We start from the raw sequence: 23,755 nt of genomic DNA, 5'->3' as shown, positions 1-23,755 counted from the left end.
TTCACTGTCCAAGCAGTGGCAGCCTTTTATATTGATGACTAATGCCCCTACAAACTGGAGAGTGGAGTAAAAGTGGAAAAAAGAAGTGAGCAGGCCAACAGCCCATATGAAATTAGCTGTCCAACAAGCGGAGCAGTTTTTGGCAGACTCTCGAGGCTCATGTATAGTTGGCATTGTGATATGAAGGGATTGCACGGGAGGGTCTTTGAGTTGCCAAATCTGCCTGGATGATTTTGCTCATGTAGCCTTTGCAGAGGCCTCGTTTTCTACTATATGTCTGCTATGTGATATTTTGTTTTTTAATTGGCCTATTTTGCTTTACGTTTATCTGTATGAGAAGGACAGGAGACAGGCAGCAGTGTTACATTCAACTGAGAGATTGGTGTGGGAGTTAGAGCCTGACTGATTCACTGACTGGGACTATGGGCTGATCTAAGCTTAATATCAGTATCGGTGTATGTGTCAACTGATCAGGAAGATACTCTATGTTTGAGGTACAATGACAAGTTAATTTTTTCCACTATACAATGTCCCACTCATCACATATCTTGGTCACATTTTTTAAATAAATGTAAGTGATTCTCGTCAAAAATAATAGCAATGATTATGTCTTACTATAAAAAAAAAAAAAAAAAAATCAAAAAAATCACAACAGCTGGTATATTGTCATCTAATATCAGTACCAACCCCCAAAATCCAGTGTTGGTCATTGTATTAATGGAACGCATTACTGTCAGTAACAGCTAAGTCATGTCATTTTTATTTTTATAGCCACAATCTCTAATTTGCTTCAAAGTATGTGGAGAGTATTCATACTACACTCCCTGTAAGACTGGAGTGTTCAGGAAAACATTCACAGTCACCTACAATCCTCCAAACCACTATTCAAAACTCCTGTCTCGCACGCACAGACTCACACACACACAGTGTACTCACATTGTCATTGCATCCTTTGTTGTCCTCATATTTTGTCTCTATGTGGATGGAGAACTTGGGCAGGAATGAGCACTGAGGATAAAGAAAGAAAAGATGTGAAATCACTTGTAAAAAAACAAAAACAAAAACAAAAACAAAAAAATTAAGTGACCCGTGGGTTGAACAGCAGCACTGCGAAGCATAGTCCTGCAGAAAGGGTTAGTTGGTTTGGATTTCTGTGATAAAGATGTCAAAAAAGGGGCCGCTTAGTTAATATGTTTTACTGTAACTTCTTTGAATGGTAGCGTGAAAAATTTGACTTTTATTAACACTGACACTGACTGTAAAAGCTGCTTTTGGAACTTTTTGTATCTCTCTTTCTATGTTCTTCCTCACTGCATAATGTAAAATAAAAATCCAGGCTGTGACGGTACAGTATTTCAGTTTCTGTGTCCCTGTCAAAAAGTGAATAAAGCCAAGACAGTTCTTCAAGAATATAGGAGTCCTTTGCCTAAAAAACTAATCTTGGCACGGGTGTATTTACACTGACTAATACATGAACACAAAACGCTCACACACATAAACAGACGTAATATCAAGCATTCTGTTGTTGTCACAACACTGTCCTCTTTCAACTCTTATCCCCGCACCCTAAAGCGCCATGACTGATGCTGTCGAAATTTCTCACTCTGCACAAGGGAAGCCCTATAGCTGGGCCTAACTGTATGCACGTGTGTCTTAAAAATGTGTCTGTTGTAGGTTTTCTAGGGTTAATCACGCATCACGCAGTCGGTTCTGCTTGTGCATAAAGTCACTTCTGTGGACAGACATAGCTTTTAAATAGAGTGAACTCCACATACTTCACTTTCCAATCCATTCAACGAGCTAATTAGGATTGTATTTTTTGTTCTTAAAGATGCATTAATCACTGTTTTTTATATTACTATTGGCTATGTATAATGTGAAAGGTAGGGCCCCCTTTTCGGGGGACAGCCCGTCCCCGTTTCTGGTGACGTGTCCCCCGGAGCTGTCCCCAGCAATGTCCCCATTTTTAACTGTGAGCTAAAAACAGACCAAAAAGAAAGCAGCTTCATACCCCTCTTCTTCTACTACTAACCACTTGCCCGCCTAGTTTTAAAGAAAACTACTGTGTAAAACTCGATCAGACACTAGCAAGTGTCAAGTGAATCGACAACATCACCACAAACGTCTTCTCAGGCCAGGAGGTAAACCAGGGTTACAATCAGGGGCGGGCTACTATATGATTTACGGACATGGTTTACATAGTTAATAAGTTAGTACCATATTTTACCAGTTGTCCCTCTTTTTATTTCATTGATAAAAACATTGGATATTTTAATGATATACTGACCACTGAACTATATGTCCCCGGTTTTCATTTCAGAAATCTGGTCGTCTTAGTGAAAGGGCTCACTCACAGTGGCAAACCCACAGGGAATTAGTACCAAACTATTCATAGAGGATACTTACGGTATATTCTACAGACGTTGCCGTGGGGTGACAGACATCAGGCCAGAGCATAGAGAGAACACAACAGAGACATCTTTAGTTATACAGCCTGCTCAAATTTTCCACGGTATGAAAGGAAATGCGGGGGCCACATTGTCCAAAAAAATGTATCAGACATATAGGACCTGTGAATAAAATTGTGACTTCTCCACATCTCTTATACCCCACATGATCCCCTCCTCAGCGACTTTCTCCTCCACTCTCTCAAATTTGTTCTCATCAAAAAGAAAATTTCCTCAGCAACTGTAAAAACTGCTCCTTTAGATCAGGATCATGAAAGAAATACAGAGAGATGTTCTGGCCACTGCAGCTCTGATCGTTGCACTCCTGACTACTGTTGTCTGTAATGTCGGTGATTTACGAAGTGAAGCTCATTCAACTGCTACTCTCACAGTAAATCAGTGTGGATATAGAGCATTTGCTTCATGCCAAAACTGTAAATACATGTCGGCTTTAGCATGTTTACACGTCAAAGCCATGGCATGTGTGTTACTGGCCAATATTGAGTCAGAGATATCTGAGAGATTAGCTTGACAGGCCGGCAAGCACATTTACTCTGGAAGCTCACCTGTTATGGTGTAAGGGTAGTAGTTCCATGCTTTCTCTGTCACGTAGAAGATTTTGGGAACCACTGCCCGGGCCCAGCTGGGTAGTTTACTGCAGAGACAGCGAGACAGACAGGTAGAGATGAGGAGAGAGACTGAGTATTTAGTAACAAAGCAGGAATGGGGGTGACATTGCTTCCGTCATTGCAGCATTTATCAAAAAAAGTGTTCGTTGGTGAAAGGAAAATGGTGTAAAAGGAACTCTTCCAAAAAGCTTCAATTCAGGGAAGATGCTACAGGAGCCCAAACACATAAGGCTAGTGTATATGAATGTTACCTAAAGACTTTTAAGGGCTTTTTGAACCTACCTGGAACTACAGACCAAACACCAAGATAAGGACACAAATCTTTTAATCATATATTTTGTACGTCTGAGTATTAAATGTAATTCATCCAGGTAATTGTAGCTGAGAGCAATGCTCTCTTTCCAGGAACGCCCACTGTTCACGTTCGCACAGTTACGTAGATTCTCACCTGGAAGCTGCCTAGTAACCACAGTCTAATCTGTTGGCCACTGAGCAGCTTCTTTGGAGCAGCTGCAGGTTAAGGGCTTTGCACAAGGGCACTTTAGTCGCAGTGTTTTTTTTTAAATTAATTCGATAGCAGCAGTAACATGCAAAAAAGATTCAATTCTGGAATCGTAACTGACATCTTGTTTGACATTTCACTGACTAATGTAAACAGCAAATCAGTCCATCGAGTAAATAATCATCAGACAAATCAGTTATGAAAATAATCAAAATACTTCAACACTTTTTGGAAATAAGCTTATTCGCTTTCTTGCCAAGAGTTGGATCAGAAGATTGATACCAGTCATAGAGCTTCAATATGAAGCTACAGCCAACAAGTGGTTAGCTTAGCTTAGCACAAAGACTGGAAACAGGGGGAAACAGCTAGCCTGGCTGTGTCCAAAGGTTAAGGTTAAGGTTAAGGTCAAAAATCCGCCTACCGGCACCTCTAAAACTCACTGATTAACTTGTTTACAGTATCTTGTTTATTTAATCTGTACAAATAAAGTGTAGAAATGACACATTGTGGTTTAACAGGGGGTAAAACTGAGCCCAAGTTGTTGCATTGAACCTCTCTGTATTATCAACCATATGTTCACTGCACACAGAGTTACAGCATACGGCCAGTATGTGCCCTGGGGACTTCTTGAGTGAGTGTGCTTGCTCTACACTCTGATCTTGAACTCTGAACTCTGGTAAGACTGTAATTGAAGCTGCACTGAGAACTTATTCATGAGACGTTTCAAACACTCAAATGCACGGGCTTTCACGTAGCCTGCCTCCAGCTCCACTTCTTTTGATTGACATGGAAAGCTATTTCTTAGGGAGGACAAAAATGGCGCCCACAGAATCGTGAGGGCTGTGAATAAAAACAGCCTTCCATGGTCACATTGTGTGAATGTTGGCAGGCTCGCTCACTCCCCTTCTCTCTCGTTCTATCTTTCTTTCTTTCCCTGTTGTCTCTCTCTATCCCAACAAAAGAGACTGACACTCCTCCTACACCTCCATCTGTTGATTTCTCCCATTCCCTCCTTGTTCTTTTAAAGATCTTTGCCAATAGCTGCTGCGACAGAGCCCACGTTGCCATGCGTGCAAGCGCGGTGGGTGGCTGCTCGGAGTTTTCACTCAAAGCCGCTGTTGGTATTTAAAAAGAAAAAAAATACTAGTTTAGTTGAACACGTACAAGGACAGGCAACATTTTATTCAATCATAAAGTCAACCATCCCCTCTCTACTCTTAATGGAGGTTATTGACGGAGCAGGCGTGGAATCGGTGTTCAGGTCGAACGGAGTCAGGCCAAATAGTGAAGTAGAGTGCGAGGAAGATTGTGAGGGCTAATGGGGCGGCTGAAGTGTGACAGAACGAGTCCAGACTGACTTCCCCCCTGGTCAATCAGAGCTAAATGTTTAGCTGTTGCGGGGCCAACCAAGGAGAACCAGTTGAATGTGGCAGAACAGTGGATAATTATGGTAAAATCCATTTTGTTAGTTTAATAAATAACACTATCTAACTTGATTTTACATTACTTAATGTAACATCAAAAATATTAGTTTAAATTACAGTACTCAACTTCATCAAGCAGAAATCACTTAATGTTTGGTTTTTTCTGATCTTACACTGCAGATGTTTACTTTTTTCTGTTTCTTTTGTGTATGTGTTTTTCTACCTTCTTCATTCAGAGGGGAGTACTTTTGATTTACAGCACAGATGGATATACAAAGGCTGTACGGCAAAATCTTGTTATGTGTTTATCAGCATTAATGTCAGATGGGCAAGAAAAACGAATCTATAATAAATCGCCTTTTCATGGTAAACTTAAAAGTTACTGTCACTAGGTCTATGTGAGAGAAACAATATGCCATGTGAGCGTTATTTATGCATTGTTTGGTGTTGGCCCTGAGAAATAAACACTTTATCTTAATAAAATGTCAGCTACTCTGGAAAGGTCAGTGCTTTGTCTTTCTCCATCTAAGCTGCAGACGTAAACGGACGTAAAAGCTGAGCATTTGGGGGGTTTGGATTCTGTCATTTCTGTCCTGTCTTCCTTTCCTCCTCTCTCACGTCCTCTATTAAAATTCCCTCTATGTAAAGACAGTTTAAGTAAGCTTTTGAAATCATGTAAAAAATGAATTGTGAATTAAATGAACTAGCCTGAAGTGACTAAATATCCTTCATTAAATGTTGGTCATATTTCACAAAAACAAAGCTTAAAACACACTTAATTGTTCACATGTAAAAAAAAAAAATAATAAATAAATCAACAGATATTTCAACATAGCAGGTGAAGTCTAGGAGGTCATGATGGAAGGAAAGTTTATATTTCAAAACATCTAAAGCTACTTTTGAATTGGTGTGCAAAGACAGCCCAAGCCTTCTTTACCATCCAAACAAAGCTGTGAGCAAGTGTAAAACATCTTTTCAGAATTTGAGGAACTTGTTAATAAAATGCTCGGTTTCAGTTTGTACTTTTTTTATTCAATACAGAGCAAACTGAATGAGAACACTTGAAAGGAAGACCATCTTATCTCTGTTCGCTCCCTCTGCCTTCTTTCCTCTTCTCTGCAGAGCGGAGCTGTGCTGACTCAACAGAAATAGTTCCCCGGCATGGTGAACGCTGATACAGGTATTTGTGCTCAAACAAATGGTCCTACAGCATGTCAGTCCCCCCTCTCCATTCTGTCTCTCTTGCCCATCTTTCTTTCTTTTTTCTCCCACTGTCACTCTTCTTTCCCTCTCGGTTTTCTTCACATATTCTCCATCCTATTCTCTGCCATGCCTCCTCGATTCACGAGGGTCTCACAAAACTGCATGCGCTCATACGCATATCATGGCACAAAGATGGTAACAGGATGCAGCGAGATGCATCAGTATGGGGTGATATATAACTGTGATGGATAAGTAACTGAAGGAAACCTGCTTGTAACAGCTTGTAGTGGGCAGCATGTGTGTATCTGTGTGTGTGAAAACGGTCGTATCAAATGACTGGATGCAATCTTAGTTGATATACTGATATCCAATATACTTTGTGCTCCAGCTTTTCCACATTTGTTTGAGAAAAGTCGTGGTTAAAGATAAAATCAGAAACAGGAGATTCAGTCCCAGGTGAATGACAGAACCGAAACAAAAAAATTACATTTGTAGTAGTAATTGTTAATAAGCTAATTGCTGTGGATCTCACTTATGCACTACCCTGTCAATCAACCAGTGTGGGTGGTTCTGTTTTGCCTTTTATCTTGAACTTACTGTTGAAAAAGTTTGAGTTTCTGTGGTTCATGCTCTTTTCTTAAACTGTTCAATCCTGGTGGCTAATGTTGTTCTTTCCACCTCTTCAGTCCTTCATGTGTTTTTCTTACAAACACAAAACATACCCTGTGGGCCAGAGGATTCTGCCCAAGGAAGACATCTAGAAAAAAAGACAATATAGAAACTTTCGAGAAAAGACTACGGGCTGAATCAAAACTATATTAAATCAATTGCCGATAGGAAGAGGACCTCACACACAATAAATTAATCGCGTGTTGGAAAAGAAACTATCAGAGACACGTTCCACTCACCTGCTGAGGTAGACTCGTTTCTCTGTGAACTGTCCTTGGCCGTGTGTTGGGTCTTCATAGGGTTCATTCTGGACAACCTCCACTCCTTCCCCTCGATCACTCTGCTCATGACTGTGTTTACTGATCATGTACAGCTGCCCGATCCGGTACTGGAAGATGAAACACAGAGAGAGGATAAGTTCACATAATACAGTCTGACAACAACCACTTGGGGAAACTCGGAAACCTTGAAACAGTAGCACACATTGCATCAGCCAGGGGACATGCCGCAGTAAAAGACAATTAGTTGTATTAACAGACGACATGGTCATTGGTCAAGTGTCAAGTCCTGAGCGCTTTACAGGAATTCATCATTAGCAGATTATCACTATCAAGATCATGTGATATGACTGAAAGCTAGAGAAGAGCTTCTAAACTGACCCTATATGGTGAGATTACTTTCTTAACTGCTGTTTCCAAAGTCAAACTTTGAACCTCAGTGTTTACAGTCTCATGTATTGATTTTTGAGTTTCTACAGTCTGCATCAAAGTAACTTCCAGAAGTCATCTAAATAGAGGCAGAACTGGAGCACAAAGTTTGCAACATAGAAAACCAATGGTCAACGTGTGAAAAAAAATTATTTCATAATCACTTTCCCAATCCGCTTCTTGCAATACGACAGTTGCAATAATTGTATTAGTAACCAGCTAAAAAAACCAGCAAAAAAACAAAAAAACAAAACAAACACCCTGTATAATTATGACAAACCATATTCCACCTGACTCTTCTCATTTTTCATCAGAACAATACTCGCTAATTTGTTATCATGATAATTGATGACAGGAACAGATGGCCGGTTCAAGAATAACAAACACTGAAAACAATAAAAAATCACAATAATTAAAATTACAAAAACTCACATTAATTTTAATTAAAATTATGTGATTTTTGTAATGGTTTAATTGTCAGGATGTTTTATTCCATCAGTAAAAGCAGAAAAAAATAAATAAATAAATAAAAAAAAAAATAATAATAATTATAATAATTATTATTATATATATATATTATATAAATAAATATATAAATAAATATATAAATATATAAAAGTATATTTCTTTACTTAAAACTAATTCAGATAAATACTCTGACGCAATACGTCAGGTTCAGTAATAATCTATAGGATGCCTTCACTATTTCAGAATATAAATGGTGCAGTCAGACTGTCTTTAATCTTAAATATAACTTCAGGGTTCAGTACAAAATTGAAATTGTAACCAAGTATAGTTCAACAGGGATTTTTACTTTACTCAATAACAAGGTGAAAAGCATATGTTTGGGTGAGTTTGACCATGACTTGTCGGTCTGCTTGGCCCTGAGTCAACACTACTTCTTTATTTACCGCCTCATTTTCAAAACTGAGTTGAGAAAAAGGTCAGAAAAAAAAGTCAAGCCTTGGCTAATTCTGCTGCAATAATGCATCTTTGACGAAAGGGCAGACTTACAGTTTGTTTTCGACAAAGCTCCTTCTGGTTTAATGAACATGACTGGCATTTGTAGGCACTGGACCATGCTCAGTTAATTAAATACTCCGCTATGCAATAACATCTCTTCTTTTACTTTTAGATGCCCTGGAGCATGTTCACTTTATTCAGGCAATAAAGTGTGGATTGGCTGTTTGAAGGCAGCACTTCTGTCTCCTTTTGATCTTTAATCTTCATATAGTCCAAAGCTTTTGTTCATGACAAAGGACCCAGAAAAGGAGAAGGAAAGATATGGAAATGAATTTCAAAGAGAGAGACAGAGAGTGAGAGAAACAGGAGCATCAAAAGAGGGCAACTAGAGGAGTTTTAATGAGAAGGAGGGGCTGGAAATAAGTCAAAGACAGAGAAAAGAGACACAACTAGAAATTTTTGACAATGGATTGGAATTACTAGAGCAAGAATATGAGAAAAATGAGGCGTGTACAGTGAGAAAAAAATGATTTGATGATGATCAGTAATCCTTATAATCCTTTTATCTGTTACGGGCTGTGAACAAGTGAAGCTGCACTCTGTTTCCTGCTCAGTCACCATATGTACTTACTCTTCTGTCTGTGCTCTGCTCCCTCGCACATGAGCTTCAGTTCCAAAAGAAAAAGAAGTGAGAACAGAGCACTAGCAATAAAGGGGAGCAAAACTAAGTGTATCCCCTTTGATTCCACACTTCTTCTCTCCCTGACCTTTACCTGTCACGGCTGTTGGCTGTGCTGACATGTGAAATGCTGTCAGAGTAAAACGTGAGGTGCTCACCCGAAACAGCTCCCAGGGAGGCTGAAAAGGGTATTAGCACCTAGCCGTGGTTGCAAATCTCTGATGGATACACCTATTTCACAGGTATGTGCTAAAATACATGAAACAGTTATTATTATTACAGCCCAAAAGTCATTAGACCAGGCCTAGGGGAAGGATGCAAGCAGCTACAGCAGATCCTATCACAGGGAATATGCACTGTTAGGGTATCTGCAGCTTTCAGGGAGCCAATTTTAAACAGTTGCATGACAATGTTTGATGCTCCATGAAATTCAACAGAATAAATGTCCACAATCGAGAAACTAAAAGTTGGTAAAAGCAGATTATTGCTAGTTGAATTTAACGGGATAATTAACGGGTATAAAGTCCACCTACATTAATAAAGCAAAACATTTAAACAACATAATTGGTCTACTTATAGTATATGACCACTATCCCACATTTATCTCACAGTGTATACTCTACACATATGTTTAATATAATAAATTTGTGACATTTAACTAATTAACTAATAGTCTGGTGATAAAACATAACATTTAGAATTATCTTCCCTGAATATTTACCACACAGATAAGGTCGCTGCATCGCAGAAGTCTTAGTGTTTTGTTGAGGAGCGGTGACAGTCATTTTTGGCTTTCGGTGGCCAATTTTGTCCCAGGGACAAGAGGGTAATCATCTGAAAAATAGACACTCCCATCAGAGTTAAGAGGCTTTAACATACTGTAGGATGATGAATTAGAAAAGCTTTTGATTCATTCTGATTAAGTGTGGGGCAGGAGAGAAATAAATCCTCCCTTTTGCATTTTATACACTTGATGAGTTTCTCAGTCTTATTTCCTCCAGTGATTGATATCTTTTCCTTTTAATCAAAGGAATACTCAATTAGAGATTATCTCAGGGCACTTTTCATGTAGAGCAGATCTAGACCGTACTCTTTATAGTTACAAATGTACTATAGTTATAAATACTCTGCAGAAGATTGCATTTTTGTTGGAATTTAAAACAGCAGTTAATCATGGACACACGTGTGCTTTAAAACCTGGGTCAGAAAGTATTTGGAAATGCTTTTTCCTGGACCGCCTTGATACCACCTGGTCCATTTTGGATAAACTATAGGAATGATTTCACCCAGATGTGAAATGCATGAATTCACCCAGCCCTCCATCCATTCGCTGTACCGCTTATCCTTTGAGGGTTGAGGGCGAGAGGTGGGGTATACCCTGGACAGTTTGCCAGTCTATCACAGGCCTGGCATATAGAGACTGCAAAATGCAAATGCCACACAGAAGGGCTCGAACCCAGAACCTTCTTGCTATCAGGTGACATTGCTGCCCTGTATTAATTCAAACACTTACAAAGGCAAACCTAAGTAGACACACAGATGTGCACACAAACAATCTATGTACATTTACTCTCTCACAACACAGTAACCACTCATCCATGTCATGCTCTTGTATATTAAAATCAATAAGCAATTAATGTTGCATGAAATACCACCATTCAACCAATAAAATGTGTTTACTACACACACATCCCTCAGCTATACATCACCAAACGTGCACAATGTGTGTATTTAAGGTCACAAACTCAGCTGCAGCACTTTGGCTCTGTGTTTTCTGTGGTAATATGTTCACTGTGAAATTTTGAAAGGGCAGCAGCACAATGACTCACTTCCTCTGTATCTGTTGTCTCCAAGCCCCCACTCTCTAGACAAAGGTGTGTGTGTGTGTGTGTGTGTGTGTGTGTGTGTGTGTGTGTGTGTGTGTGTGTGTGTGTGTGTGTGTGTGTGTGTATATATATAAAAAATAAGATTGCGGTGTCAGAGAAGGACACAGGCAATAAGCAAAGAACACGCGTATAGAAAAACCAGGTCTAGAAAAGGTTGTCTGAACACAATATTCACAGAAGAGAGAGCCAGATATAGCAGCAGGTTAAGATCAGAGACAAACAGTTATTAAGACACGCAATGTTTAGCTGACCTCTGCCACAGCGAGGATGATTTATATAAAATGTTTCCCTTTTTCTTCTTTGACATTTTCTCCACTGTGCAGCATGTTTTGCAGTAGTCTACTGCTGTAAAGTGATTACACAATGACAGCAACAATGACCCGCAGCCCTTAAGAGAAATCTTTGCAAGCATGTTTTGGCTTTTGTTTTTGGCTTTTCTTGGATTTACAATGTAGTAAAGTGAATATTTTTGGGGTTTTGATGGATGATAAGCCAGGAAATCATTTATGACATAATGTAACCTTGGGCTCTTTAGTTCCATACTTAACGGACAGAAATGAGAGTGATATCAGTCTTCTCATCTCACCCTTTGGACGGAAAGAAAATAACTGTATTTCCCGAAATGTTGAACCGTTACTTCAAAGACCTTAAACCAGCAATAACAGTTTTTATGGCCGTTGAATGCAACAACGACGTATTATTAATTACTTTATAAAGCTGATATTAGCAAACAGTTGCCTATTTACACACTGAGCAGGTACGACATTAGCATTCATTTTGAGTCATGCTTCTGGTCACCTGATGAATCCAAGTCCAATATTCACTGTCCCTTTAGCTCTGTTAGCTCTGGTCTCTACCTATTTCTGAGGGAAATATCTGGGTCTTTACGTGGTAAGTGCTCCACTACGTTCATCCAGCTAATTACTAACTTTGTTGGTTTGCCGTTGGGTACCCGGCAAAAAATATACAGAAGGTCTCTGTGGAGTTTTTGTCATTTAAAACAGTATAGAAAATCGAACCAATGACCTGAAAGAGACTATAAAAGCTTTATAGGGGAACTGCAGAGTAAGGTGATAATTCTCTGAGGGTTCATTGATTACTACAAGCAACCCCTTTGACATACAAGAAGTCATGTCATCCATTGGTAATACAAAATTGTAAATTATAGCCACTTTAACAGGCAATCAGTTAAAATTACCTCAACCAAACTGTGCAGAAATGGAGAAGAACCAAGCAGCCAATAAAAAGTTCAGCAGAGGTTCAGTAGGTGCAGTGTCGTGGAGAGCAAGACTCTAAAATGCATCAGGCAAAGGGACATTTTTGGCACTTGCAGAAATGACCCACACACACACACAGTGTGAGGCTCTGCACAGCTCAGCCAGAACAGCAATTCTGAAATTAATGACCAATCTTCATATGTTTTCTAATACTGATACAAGGGTACCTTTATGTAAGTAAACTGCATTAGTAGATTTATTTAATATAGATGAGGTCTGCTGACATGGGCGACTCAGTAGGCCAATACTGACTGACAGCAACATGTTAAATTTTGAGACAGTTCAGAGTCAGTCACAATAAATTAATTACAGAATGTCAAGAACATCAGCGCTGACAATGTACACGTTTGAAATATGTACAACTCCAAACATGGTAAGGCTGTATTAGCAAAGCTTATGTAATTTGGTGTTTAAAATAGAAAAAGCCCTGTGCCCATTTATGTGGGTTAATTTATTAATGCAGCATATATTCAAAGCTGAATAAGGTTAGTTATTACATCACCTCTTACAGAGTATATGGTAACAGCAAGAACAAATTTCAAAACACATTCGTTTTGCATTCACCTTCCGTCAATTCAGTCTCTTCTCCCCTAAACCGCAGCCACACGTTTGCTCCATTAATAAAAGTCCACCTTTTCATTGAAGTCTCGAAAGCAAAGGCAGCATTTCTAAAAACAGCTCCAGGCTGTGGTGAGGCCGAGCCAGCCAGGTTAACAGCTACTGTAAATAATGCAGATGCTCTCCACCCTTCTGCTACATTCCACATACAAAATAAGGGAGGTCAGAGGAGCGGACTTAAAGACACTATGGCAAAGGACAAGGTGAGGGGGGGAAGTAAAAAGAGGATAAGAGATCAGACGGGAATTTTTTTGAGTGAGGAAAAAGTTGCAGAAAATGAGAGAGAGGTACAGATGGACAGAAATAAATGCTTGGGACATAGGGTTGCAGAGGCAGTAAAGTGTGACATCAGCCTAATTTAGACAAGATGCCCTTTTCCATTCACTTTGTCATTGATGAGCTGTAGCAGTCATCAGCTTCTAAAAATATCAAGAATGTGCATACATAAGGGCCGGTGCGATTATTTGAAATGTTTGAAGACACCATGATGAATGTGCTCGACCGTGAACAGGCCAAAACAGGTCACTCCATATTAGGGAAGGTTTGCACAACAACAAATAAAAGCTTGTACTGACTGGTTGAAAAGCCCTGTTATTTTCCCCCGTTGAAGCAAAACAGGCAATCGCTTCAGAGAACATTGCAGCGCTGAAGTACGACTCACTGTGTCTCTTGTCTGGAATCTTCACAGCATGATTGATCATTTAGCTACATGATGTAGCCGGCACAAAGAGGCCAGTACTTGCCTCGTCCTTATTCGATTGGCAATGACAACGTACTCTGGTTTGTTGTTGCTCATTCATCAGTGCCAATAAACTAAAGTGTGTTGTCATCATCACCCCTTATTAGAGGGTTCTGGTCTAGGTTGTTGAAACCCAAACCCTCAAACTGAAAGGGCCACATTCTGACGGGTGTGAATGTATCACTGCGTCCTGCTGTCTCCATCCACAACCAGCTCCTGAACCTCTTGCCATTTTCACATTTAAAAAAAAAAAAAAAAAAGATCTGGGTGTGGTTTTTCTGGCTTCTTTCTGAGAGATAAACAGTCTCCTGTTTATCAGATGTCAACATTTATACTCATAAAAATACCTGCTTTGATTGGTTGGAATATCTTCTCTTCCCACACGAACCTATACCTGACAACTTGGGCCTGAGCTCAGATCACATTAGTCATTCCACAACATTTTCACATTCTTATCCTAAACATCTCTTACTATTTTCTGTGAGTCCTTTACACGAGTGCTCACCAAACTTAAGTTTCTCATTTTAACCTGATGATTGCCACCTACCGTATATGAGGAAGTGCTTATTTGTGAGTTTTCATTAGCGTAATCAGTGCCCTACCTTTTCTGCTCTATCTGCGGGCAAGTTTCATTTACAAAAATATCACCCAGAAGAAAAAATAAGAATTTCACGCCACAGAGGTTCAAGTCTCACTGTCGCAAATCAGCAGACAAGAACATAACAAATTTAGCAGTGTCGTTAGTTGTACCAGGGGACCTGAAATAATTAAAAAATATGAATACAGCTTCTACTCATTATAGCAGTGCCATACTGTAACAGAAATAAAAAGGGATTGGTTGACATTAAATTAGATACTAAAAAACTTAATTAAAAAGCAAAACGATCCAGGACTTAAATCAGAGGCGGTCAAGGGGATGTGACAGTCCACAGTAAGGTCTTGATCCTGGACTACGGCACATGAACACCCTGAGGCAGCTGTTGAAGTGAGAGAATTTTCCCAAAAACTCCTGACGTGCAAAAGTTCAGGAGTTCAGGATTATAAAATCTAAAAAGCATCGTCAAACCTCTCAGTAAATTGGACAAGATAGGGTTAAGATATGGTGAACAGAATAATAATCTTGCATTAAGTTGATTTTATTTATCTATTTTAGTTGACAAGATTTTTCCGGTGTGGAGAAAGGTGGACAATCGTGACCCGTATGACAGACCTGGATGAACTGTGAATACAGTTTTTATCTCAGAGAAAATTGATGAAGGCAACAAGTTCTCTTAAATCACTCATATGTGCCACTTAAGAACAAATCTGTCCGGACGAGGCCTTTTGCTCTCAGCTGCCAACAATAACTGAAAAAATAAATGCGCCAGATTTCAAAAAACACCTCCTGCAATGAAATATGCCAGCAAAAATGCCTTGGTAGGAAAAATTCCAGGGTAATTCTATCTCTAGACACTTTTCAATTAAAATAACTGAAAATAATTATTCGAGAGAGATCATCCATGTGAGGTTTTTTCCAAAACCTTCCACCACTTATTTGCATTCAATGTGCCTGGGACTCACCCTTTGGAAAACACAGCAATACACTCAATCAATTGCATCCGACATAATCTAAATTATTCATACTTCAATATATTTTTTTCTATTTTTCAATCCAGTTCACTTGGATCTCATTTATTTCTGCCCACCTGGAGTGTTTCTATGTAATGGCAAAGGTACTACTGCACAAACATCTAAGGGCTCAAACAGGTCTAGGCTGGCTGTCAGAGGGCCAGACATACCGCTGGACTGGAGAAACACAATATGAATAAACAACATAGCTGCACTAATCAATACATGGTCTATCTGGACTCCCTCAGCATTTCTGTGTAGTCGATAATGCTACAGCACCATCATCAAGGCGAAGGATGAGAAGACAGAGAGGACTTGGCATCCTTGTATGGTCAGTAACGCTAGTACGGTTGTTGTTGGGGGGTTGGGAAGGTCAAAGGATGAAGGACAAAAAAAAGAGAAGAGGGAGTGGAAAAAGGAAAGAAGATGAAAAAGAGAAGGGATAAGAGAAAGAGAGGGGAAATAAGCAAATAGGGAAGAGAGGCTGAGAGGAAGACAAGAGGAAGGAAAGACACAGTAGAAAAGGGAGAGGAGGATTTATGATTAGCAGGCTGCACATCGTTGTATATCATTGTGTTTGCAGGTCTCAGCGCACAGTGGATGGGGAGAGCGAACTCAAACGAATGAGAGCAATAAACCAAGACAGGAGACAATGGATAGAGGAAAGAGTAGAATAATTTTAGATTCACTGAGAACTGATCCCCCTCCTTATTCTGTGCGACAACATCACTCGTCAAATATATGGAGACTTCAACTACTCTGGCTTCACTGGTGCATTCAGACAAACAGTGATGGAAGTTTTTCAACTTGGCTTTTAATTGAAAGTGGGACCTTGAGTATATCAGCTGCCCCATTTGCAACCACTGAAGTGTTGAAAGAATAACTCTGAATTAGTCTATTGTTGCTGAGGACGAGTTGTAATAAGGTACACTAATTAAAAGTAAGGGTATAAAACATTGTCTTTATGCAACCCAAATATATGTGTTTACTGGTCTCTTTAGTTTTACCATTGTATGTCTGGTATTTTATTTGTGAAAAGTAAAAAATAAATACCGTTATCAACATGTTTTGTTGCTCAGAAAGGATTTTCAGAGGTTTGTTTCAATGAAATCCCTTGAGTTCTAAAGTTAGCTAAAATCTATACCATCCAGTTCATGCAGCTAACTGCTCGGTTGATGTTAAAGACTGGAAGTGTGAATATATGCACATTTTACGGTGAAAAGCTATTAACGAGAAAGCCATTTTTACATTAAGCCATGTGTTTTACTCGATCGAAATACAATTTGCTTTTACAAAACAAAGCTAATAGGTTAAATTGACTAGGCGCACATTAAGTTTAATGGGTGGGAAAGAAATTTGCATTCACAAATGAGACACATTGTGAGCCATCATGGGCTGATGAAGGCGTGTATTAAGACTAGTCATTGCAAGATGGAAATATGTAACCTTCACAAGCGTAAGGTACTGACCAGAGGAAGGCAGTAAAGCCTCAAGAAACTAGCTGTATTTTTCTAAGTAAATAAGAAGATGATTATTTCTTTTTATATTGTAATTTTATATTCTAGTAATCTATAATAGATTACCTTTTAACCGTAACCTTGTCAAATGAAGCAGAATAAATGACCCTCTGCACACAGAAGTCCTCGACATCAGCCAAAGACTCTTATGAGCAACAAAAGTATCAGTGAGGACATAATTAACCTTCAGTCCAACAGCACTGTTCCTCAGCAGCCAGGTCAGCACACCTCTCTATTTGAATGTCAATGTGAAGTAATAGCTACAGTAATAGCTCAGCTAATCACGGTGTTCCACTTGTAGAGGGCCACATTAAAGCCCTCAGGGAACAACGTGGCAGTCCAGCAGAGACACCATTTTGTGCTTGGCAGGTACTGAGACACTGACAACTTCTAAGAGCAACCCTCCTCGCCCATCATTGTGACTTTAATTGCTCAGTTACCATCTGAAAGAGTGAAGTAGCTCCAGAGGTGATAATGAAAGCATAAAAATAATCCTGGTTTCACAGCTTGTATAATTTAGCTCAGAGCGCTTCCCTTGCTTACCGAGTGTTATGAGCCTGTGTGGGGAGCACGTGTGTACATAATGCTATCACACGCCGAGGACCTGTGCTAACACAAGCAGAAAGGTGGGCTATTCTTTTATTAATAGTTATTTAAAAAACATCAGCTGAAGAAAGTTTTCTCTAGGAGACAGCACACCTAATGCCAGCCCACACAGGAAGACTGTTGGATCCTTACTAAAACACCAGACATAGCGGAACTCTCTCCCCCTTTTTTTTGACTTGGAGAAGGTAAGTTAATGTGCAGTTTATCTTTGGTTTGACCCGTCTTACATAAAAGTCATGGGGCCGGGATTGATGCTTGGACAGGTCATGGAACCCATTAAAGCAAAGGAGTGAAAAAAACAAATGAGTAAATAAAACTCTGGGGAAATCCTGAACATCAACTAATAGGAAAAACCTGATGCTTTATAATTAATTCTTTCAACTAATCAGAGTAATGGAGGGGGGTGGTGGGAATGTGGACAGAGGCACAACATTAGACCAGACTGAGTTTACCAATATCAGGAAACGGGGGCGTGAAAAGAATAAAGCCTCTTTCACAGCTGGAACCTACTTTTTCTGGATGATTTTTTGACTTCCAAACATAGGCTTCCAGTTTATAAAAATTCTGAAAAAGTCTGATCCCACATGACATAAAAATAAAAAATAGCCTATGATCCAACACTCACTTTTTATGCTGAAATTCACAACTCACTCACATTAGACCGGCCTTTCTCTAACTACTTCTTTTTTAAATAAGAGAAATTCTGCTTCTTCTTTCTTAATTAAAACTAATCTCTTTTCAGCCTTGTGATAATGCACTTTTCTTCACTTTTTTTTAGCTTAAAAAAATTAATTAATTCTCTCAACCCATAAAGTAACATTTAATCCTTTTAAATTAAAAAAAAAAAACCAACCATATTTGGAGATACATGGTTTTCATTGGACAAAAACGATTTTACACCCTAAAAATGCATATATGACTTTCCCTACCTCATCTATTGTACACACACACACACACACACACACACACACACACACACACACACACACACACACACACACACACACACACACACACACACACACACACACACACTTAAACACATACATACACAATCAAATACTGCTGGCACAGCTATGGGCCCATCACTTTGCAGTTTCATTACTTATGATGGCAAAGGCACATACACCCAGCCACACACACGCAGTCCTCTTCGCCTGTTCTGTGCACATTTAATCAACGGGGCGGCAGTGTGCAGTGCACTGGGCTGCTCTCTCCAGATAAGATTATCCTTCAGCTGTAGGCCTGACAGTCAATAGGTAGATAGGTAGTCAAGGGTAGATATGATAATGATGTTGAAAAATAACAAATAGTGAACCCAGTTAAATCCGACAGAATATTGATTACTTGCCAATTTCAATATAAACATGTACAGCTACATGTTAAGCCAGAGCAACCACTGGAATATCACATTTTAACAGGATTTACATTTCAAAACCTGATTTCACTTGTTGTATATTGATTTTGATGGCTTCTCCCTTGACCTTTAAGTGAAACAAACCGTGCTGAGGTTTTCCACCTGTGACTCAACCTGATACCTGTCAGCCCCAAGTTCCTGCTAATGTGGGATAAAGTGCTGGCCAGCTGAGGCACACACCCGGGACACACGCCTCACCTCAGACAGAACTATTAATCACCCAAACTATAATTATTCATTATGTCATCACACACGCAGACAGGCCTGTGCACACACAGATGATGCACGGTACACATTTATACATACAAATCCAATGCCAGAGACAGATAGATGGATGTTTTCCTGAGGCTGAGATGTTGGTCATAACAGCATGAGGAAAAGAAGAACAATGGAAAATGTTGGAGATAGAAATGTTTAATCCCTGACTCAACCGGATAAAATATTTATTTGAAAGATATATCAAGTAGAGGTCTCAAGAATTGCTAATACTTTTTAAAGAAGTGAACAATATTCACATTCATCTGAATAACTGATTAACCTGAGAACACTTGACAGAGATTGGCCTGGCGTGTGGATTATTTTCAGGTATGTGCACATCATCACTTTAAATCAGCATGCACAGGCATTTGGATACAGGTTGCAGTAGGCTACAAAAGGTATCTATTACTGGAAACCTGCTATCCCGGGAGCAGAAGCTGAAGCATTAAAGATATGCCGGACAACTTGGCTGATATTTCCACTTTAAAATTTCCCTTGACAGCAAATTCAAATGCTGGCTTGTCACAATAATGTTACACCTGTCTGGACTGAAAAATGCTCGTAACAGCAGAGAATGTCAAGTCAAACCCCCAGCTTCGACGGAGCGGGGCTGAAACCCGGTTAGCTGTTGGCATTGAGGTGAAGGTCATGGTTGTGTGCTATGAATTGCAGATCGGCGCCCACAGCTGCTGCGGCCTGTGTATGTCACAAGAGAGTGGTGTGAAGAGCACTCTGTAACATGCCACCATGGTGTGTGTGTGTGTGTGTGTGTGTGTGTATGTGTGTGTGGTGTTTGAATTGGGGTAAGGGGGGGGGGGGGACATATACTCAATGCTCCACGTGTCATTGGCTTTGTCTTGTCAAAGTGGTCAGATGTACATACTGTGGATCGACTGTGTGTGTGCAAGTGAATGAGAGGGGGTGTGTTAGTTTATGACTGATTTCCTGTATTCCATTGCATGCCCTCGTACACACACGCGGACACACAAATCACTCAACACCTTTTTTCTTCACCCACCGCCACACAGCAGCAGCACTAAAACAAACACGCTTCCTCTACACTGGTTTGTTTTTTTTCTTCTCCTACAGACCTCAGTGACACAGATTTTGGCACATTTTCTGTCATTTCACAGTTTGTGTGATTATTTAATGGAAGGTATTCATTAACACAATGCCTAGTCTGCATTTAGCACAATTAATTAATGCTGGCCTACATTTGCTAAACAAAAGATGGATGTGGAAGGCGTTTGAGAGAAACATGTGATAGGTCAAAGCAGCCTAATCAATTGCCCACTGCTATCCAGTTTCATGTGGGTTTCAATTTGATTGCTTAAGTATTTCAGAGTAATCACAGGTAAATTACATTTGTTAAGATGTTTTGATGTTTTGAATTCAGAAAATCCAGCGCGAGTCTGATGATGAAAAATGACATCCTGCTTACACTGTTTGTTTCAGACACGATCTCTGGATTTTTACTTTGCTTCATAACACTTGATCAACATGTCACCACGTTTTACCTCCCTGAACACTTCTTAAGCACAAATTATAACAACAAGCTCGTCTGAAAGATACATGTGTGAACAGAGGGAAGGTCAGAGTGGATGTGAAATTCAAAGCAATCTGTTAGCTGTTAAATAAAACTCAATAATGTGGGAGAACTTGGAATTTCAAAAAATTTGGAAGTGATGTGAAAGATGAACAATGCAATAAGATATTATTTGAAATATGAAAAGATGATAACATCTGGAGGAATTCAAATACTAATCATTATTAAAAACATATTCAGCCTAACATCGCCTGTCAGAGGCTACACACAGATATATATATATATATATATATATATATATATATATATATATATATATATATATATATATATATATATATATATATATATATATATATATATATATATATATATATATATATATATATATATATATATATACACACACACACACCTATACACATACATACACATGCATATATATACACACATATATAGACACACACACACACACACACACACACACACACACACACACACACACAGAGCTGTAAAATGGATCGTCATTTCATGAAAAACATTTTTAGTTGAAATCTTATTGAATGGTGTGACAATGATAATGGCTGGTTATGATTTAGGCTCAGGTGTGGGTGAATTACGTTTCAAGAGGAGTGTGAAAAACTTAGAATTGGCAAAAAAATTTTGAGCAGGGCTCCCGAATAACCTAATAATAATAATAATTTTTAATAACATAGGGAGACATGACGAGAAAAAAAAAAAGCTGGGGGGAAGTAGAACACCAAGCACGTTAAAAAGAATGTGAATCCAAGAAGATGGAGACAGGAGGTAAAATGAAGAAAAAGGCAGGACCTAGCCAAAACAGAGAGAGGACAAGGAGAGAGGGAGATAATAGAGGAGAGAACGGATCTAGACCAAGACAAATGACAGCATTGAAGGAGCAAAGAGAAATCTGAAAGCCAGCAGGCAAGAAAGAAAGTCTGTTGAATGAATGTTCAGTAAATAATAAAGACAGGTACTCTACATTAAGGTGGCAAACAAAGTGAGTAAGTACGCAATTCATGGGGAGAGAATGAGGCAGTGAAAAAGAGCAGAGACAGTGAATGATGGACGGCAAAGACAAGGAGTGGGAACGACTGAATAAAGCTTAAGTAGGATGTTACAGCAGAGAACTAAACCAAGGAGGAAGAGGATTATTCCAGACTCAGTGGATCCCGTCCTCGCTGGCCAACACAGGGACTGTAAATCCCCCCGAAACTTGAGAGGATGTAAACAAACCATTAGCCCTGTTCTACCAGAGAGAAAAGCATCCTCCAAACACACACACACACACATACACACACACACAGGAGAATAGTACACTGACACACGTTCAAACAGGTCCAAGAGCAAACACACACAAGAACATACAGTACATATACCTATACTAGAGACCATTTTTTTTGGAGGACACACATTATAAAACCATCTCATGTGCAGCCTCTTCTGGAGTAAATGAATCACAATTTGTCCTGTAACACAGTGGGTCACAAGCTCAGGACACAGAGTATACCCATCAGTCAACAACACACACAGTGGGCACATCATTCCCAACTCATCGAGATCTACATTCCAACCAAAACGATGTTTAAAATTACACTGTCATGAAGTGCTTAACATACTACATTCAGCACAGCCTTTCTTGAAATTTATGTTGAGATGTGTTTCTTGTGCAAGTACGTGCATATAGAAAGGAAGTGGCATTCCTATTGCTGACCAACAGGGCTCCAAAAGCTGTGATTTACAGGGACACAGTGACTGTGGCCATGACTGGACGCTGAATCCCATTAAAGAGCCATAAAACCCATTAAAGAGGACGGGGAGGAGAGGCGAAGCGACTGATCCGAGGGCCCTTGTTGTAATCCGTACACTCGTTCTGTTCGCCTCTATCTGACTGGGTCTCATAGTTCCATTCTCTCTTTTAACTATAATCATGTCATCTCTCTTCTATCTGTCAGTTAATTCGCTTCTCTAATAAGTCCTTTCACTTTTGCCGTCTCTCATCATGTAATTTTTTTTTCCTTTCACCTCCATGCCATTCTCTGGAGCTCTTGAATTTTCTATCTGTATTTCATCGTCACACTTTTTTTTTTTTTTTTTTTTGCCAAAACAACACACAAACTCAAGACAGAAGTCTGTAGTGTGAAAGCATACGTATGGTCACTTTAAGAACTTCCTCTTCTCAAACTCACTGCTGGGAGGTGTTCACAAACATGCACGCAATACACACACAGGCAGCGTTAAAGCACAGTGACTACAGAGGGCCGGAAACAAAGACAATGCGCCACAGTTTCACACTGGCTTGCAAGTACGTCTGCATAAATGTTTTTTCCCCACCGCCTTTCCTCCACTAGAAATACTTCTTACACGTACTGCTCTTCTTGTTATTGCCTTCTCCACCGTCATTACCTATGAGACTGTCTACACCCTAACTAACTTCATATAATGCTGTCCTTTCAAAATGCCATTGTTTTAACTAACCAAGAAGTCTATTTTTGAACACTGAAAGAGCGTCACAACTTCTGTTTCTAGTACACACTCAAGTGAAAAAGAACTGATGTTTTTCTAATTACTGTCAACAGTAAAAAAAAAAAATTTAAAAAAAAGCTGTGCGGGCTGTCATGTTTTTTGTTTGTTTGTTTTAACCCAATCCAATCTGGACCACCTAAGTATGTATTTCAAAAAAGGATCCCCAAAGGTGTGACCAACATTTATTTAATTTGTATATGAACACTCATACCAAGACAATTACTTGTCATTGCAAGTTGGGGAGACTGCCTGATTCAGTCAAATGCATCATAACCAACTTGTTAAGGGAATAGCTCAACACTCTGAGAAATGCACTTTTTGGCCAAAAGTTAGACGAGAAAACTGATATGACTTTCATGATTTCGTGGTTTTAAGGGTGTTAAGTCTTGTTCAGTCGCGGTGGCAACTTCATGGTGACAAGATTTCACTTTTCAGAATAGTATTGATCTTCTCCTTGCAAGAAAGTGCATAAGTACATTTACAAAAATATCTAACTATTATAACTAGAGGAGA

At 39.3% G+C, this 23,755-nt stretch overlaps 1 protein-coding gene across 2 annotated transcripts in view; it reads right to left on the bottom strand.

The window, feature by feature from the left end:
* The window catches only part of LOC120800344 (cytoplasmic phosphatidylinositol transfer protein 1-like), a 69,464-nt gene that overhangs the window by 8,496 nt on the left and 37,213 nt on the right, over positions 1-23,755 (bottom strand). For both annotated transcript variants that reach the window (XM_040146389.1, XM_040146390.1), the window contains exons 2-5: positions 7,114-7,262; positions 3,014-3,102; positions 2,407-2,414; positions 937-1,008 (exon numbers count right to left, since the gene is read on the bottom strand). In XM_040146389.1, the coding sequence (XP_040002323.1) occupies positions 937-1,008; positions 2,407-2,414; positions 3,014-3,102; positions 7,114-7,262 (318 nt within the window). The remainder of the gene's footprint in view (positions 1-936; positions 1,009-2,406; positions 2,415-3,013; positions 3,103-7,113; positions 7,263-23,755) is intronic.

This window comes from Xiphias gladius, chromosome 15 (assembly GCF_016859285.1).
Source record: "Xiphias gladius isolate SHS-SW01 ecotype Sanya breed wild chromosome 15, ASM1685928v1, whole genome shotgun sequence".
In the NCBI taxonomy this organism is placed as follows: domain Eukaryota; kingdom Metazoa; phylum Chordata; class Actinopteri; order Istiophoriformes; family Xiphiidae; genus Xiphias; species Xiphias gladius.
Note: the sequence above shows the minus strand (reverse complement) of the source record. Positions and strands in the feature narration are given on the sequence as shown.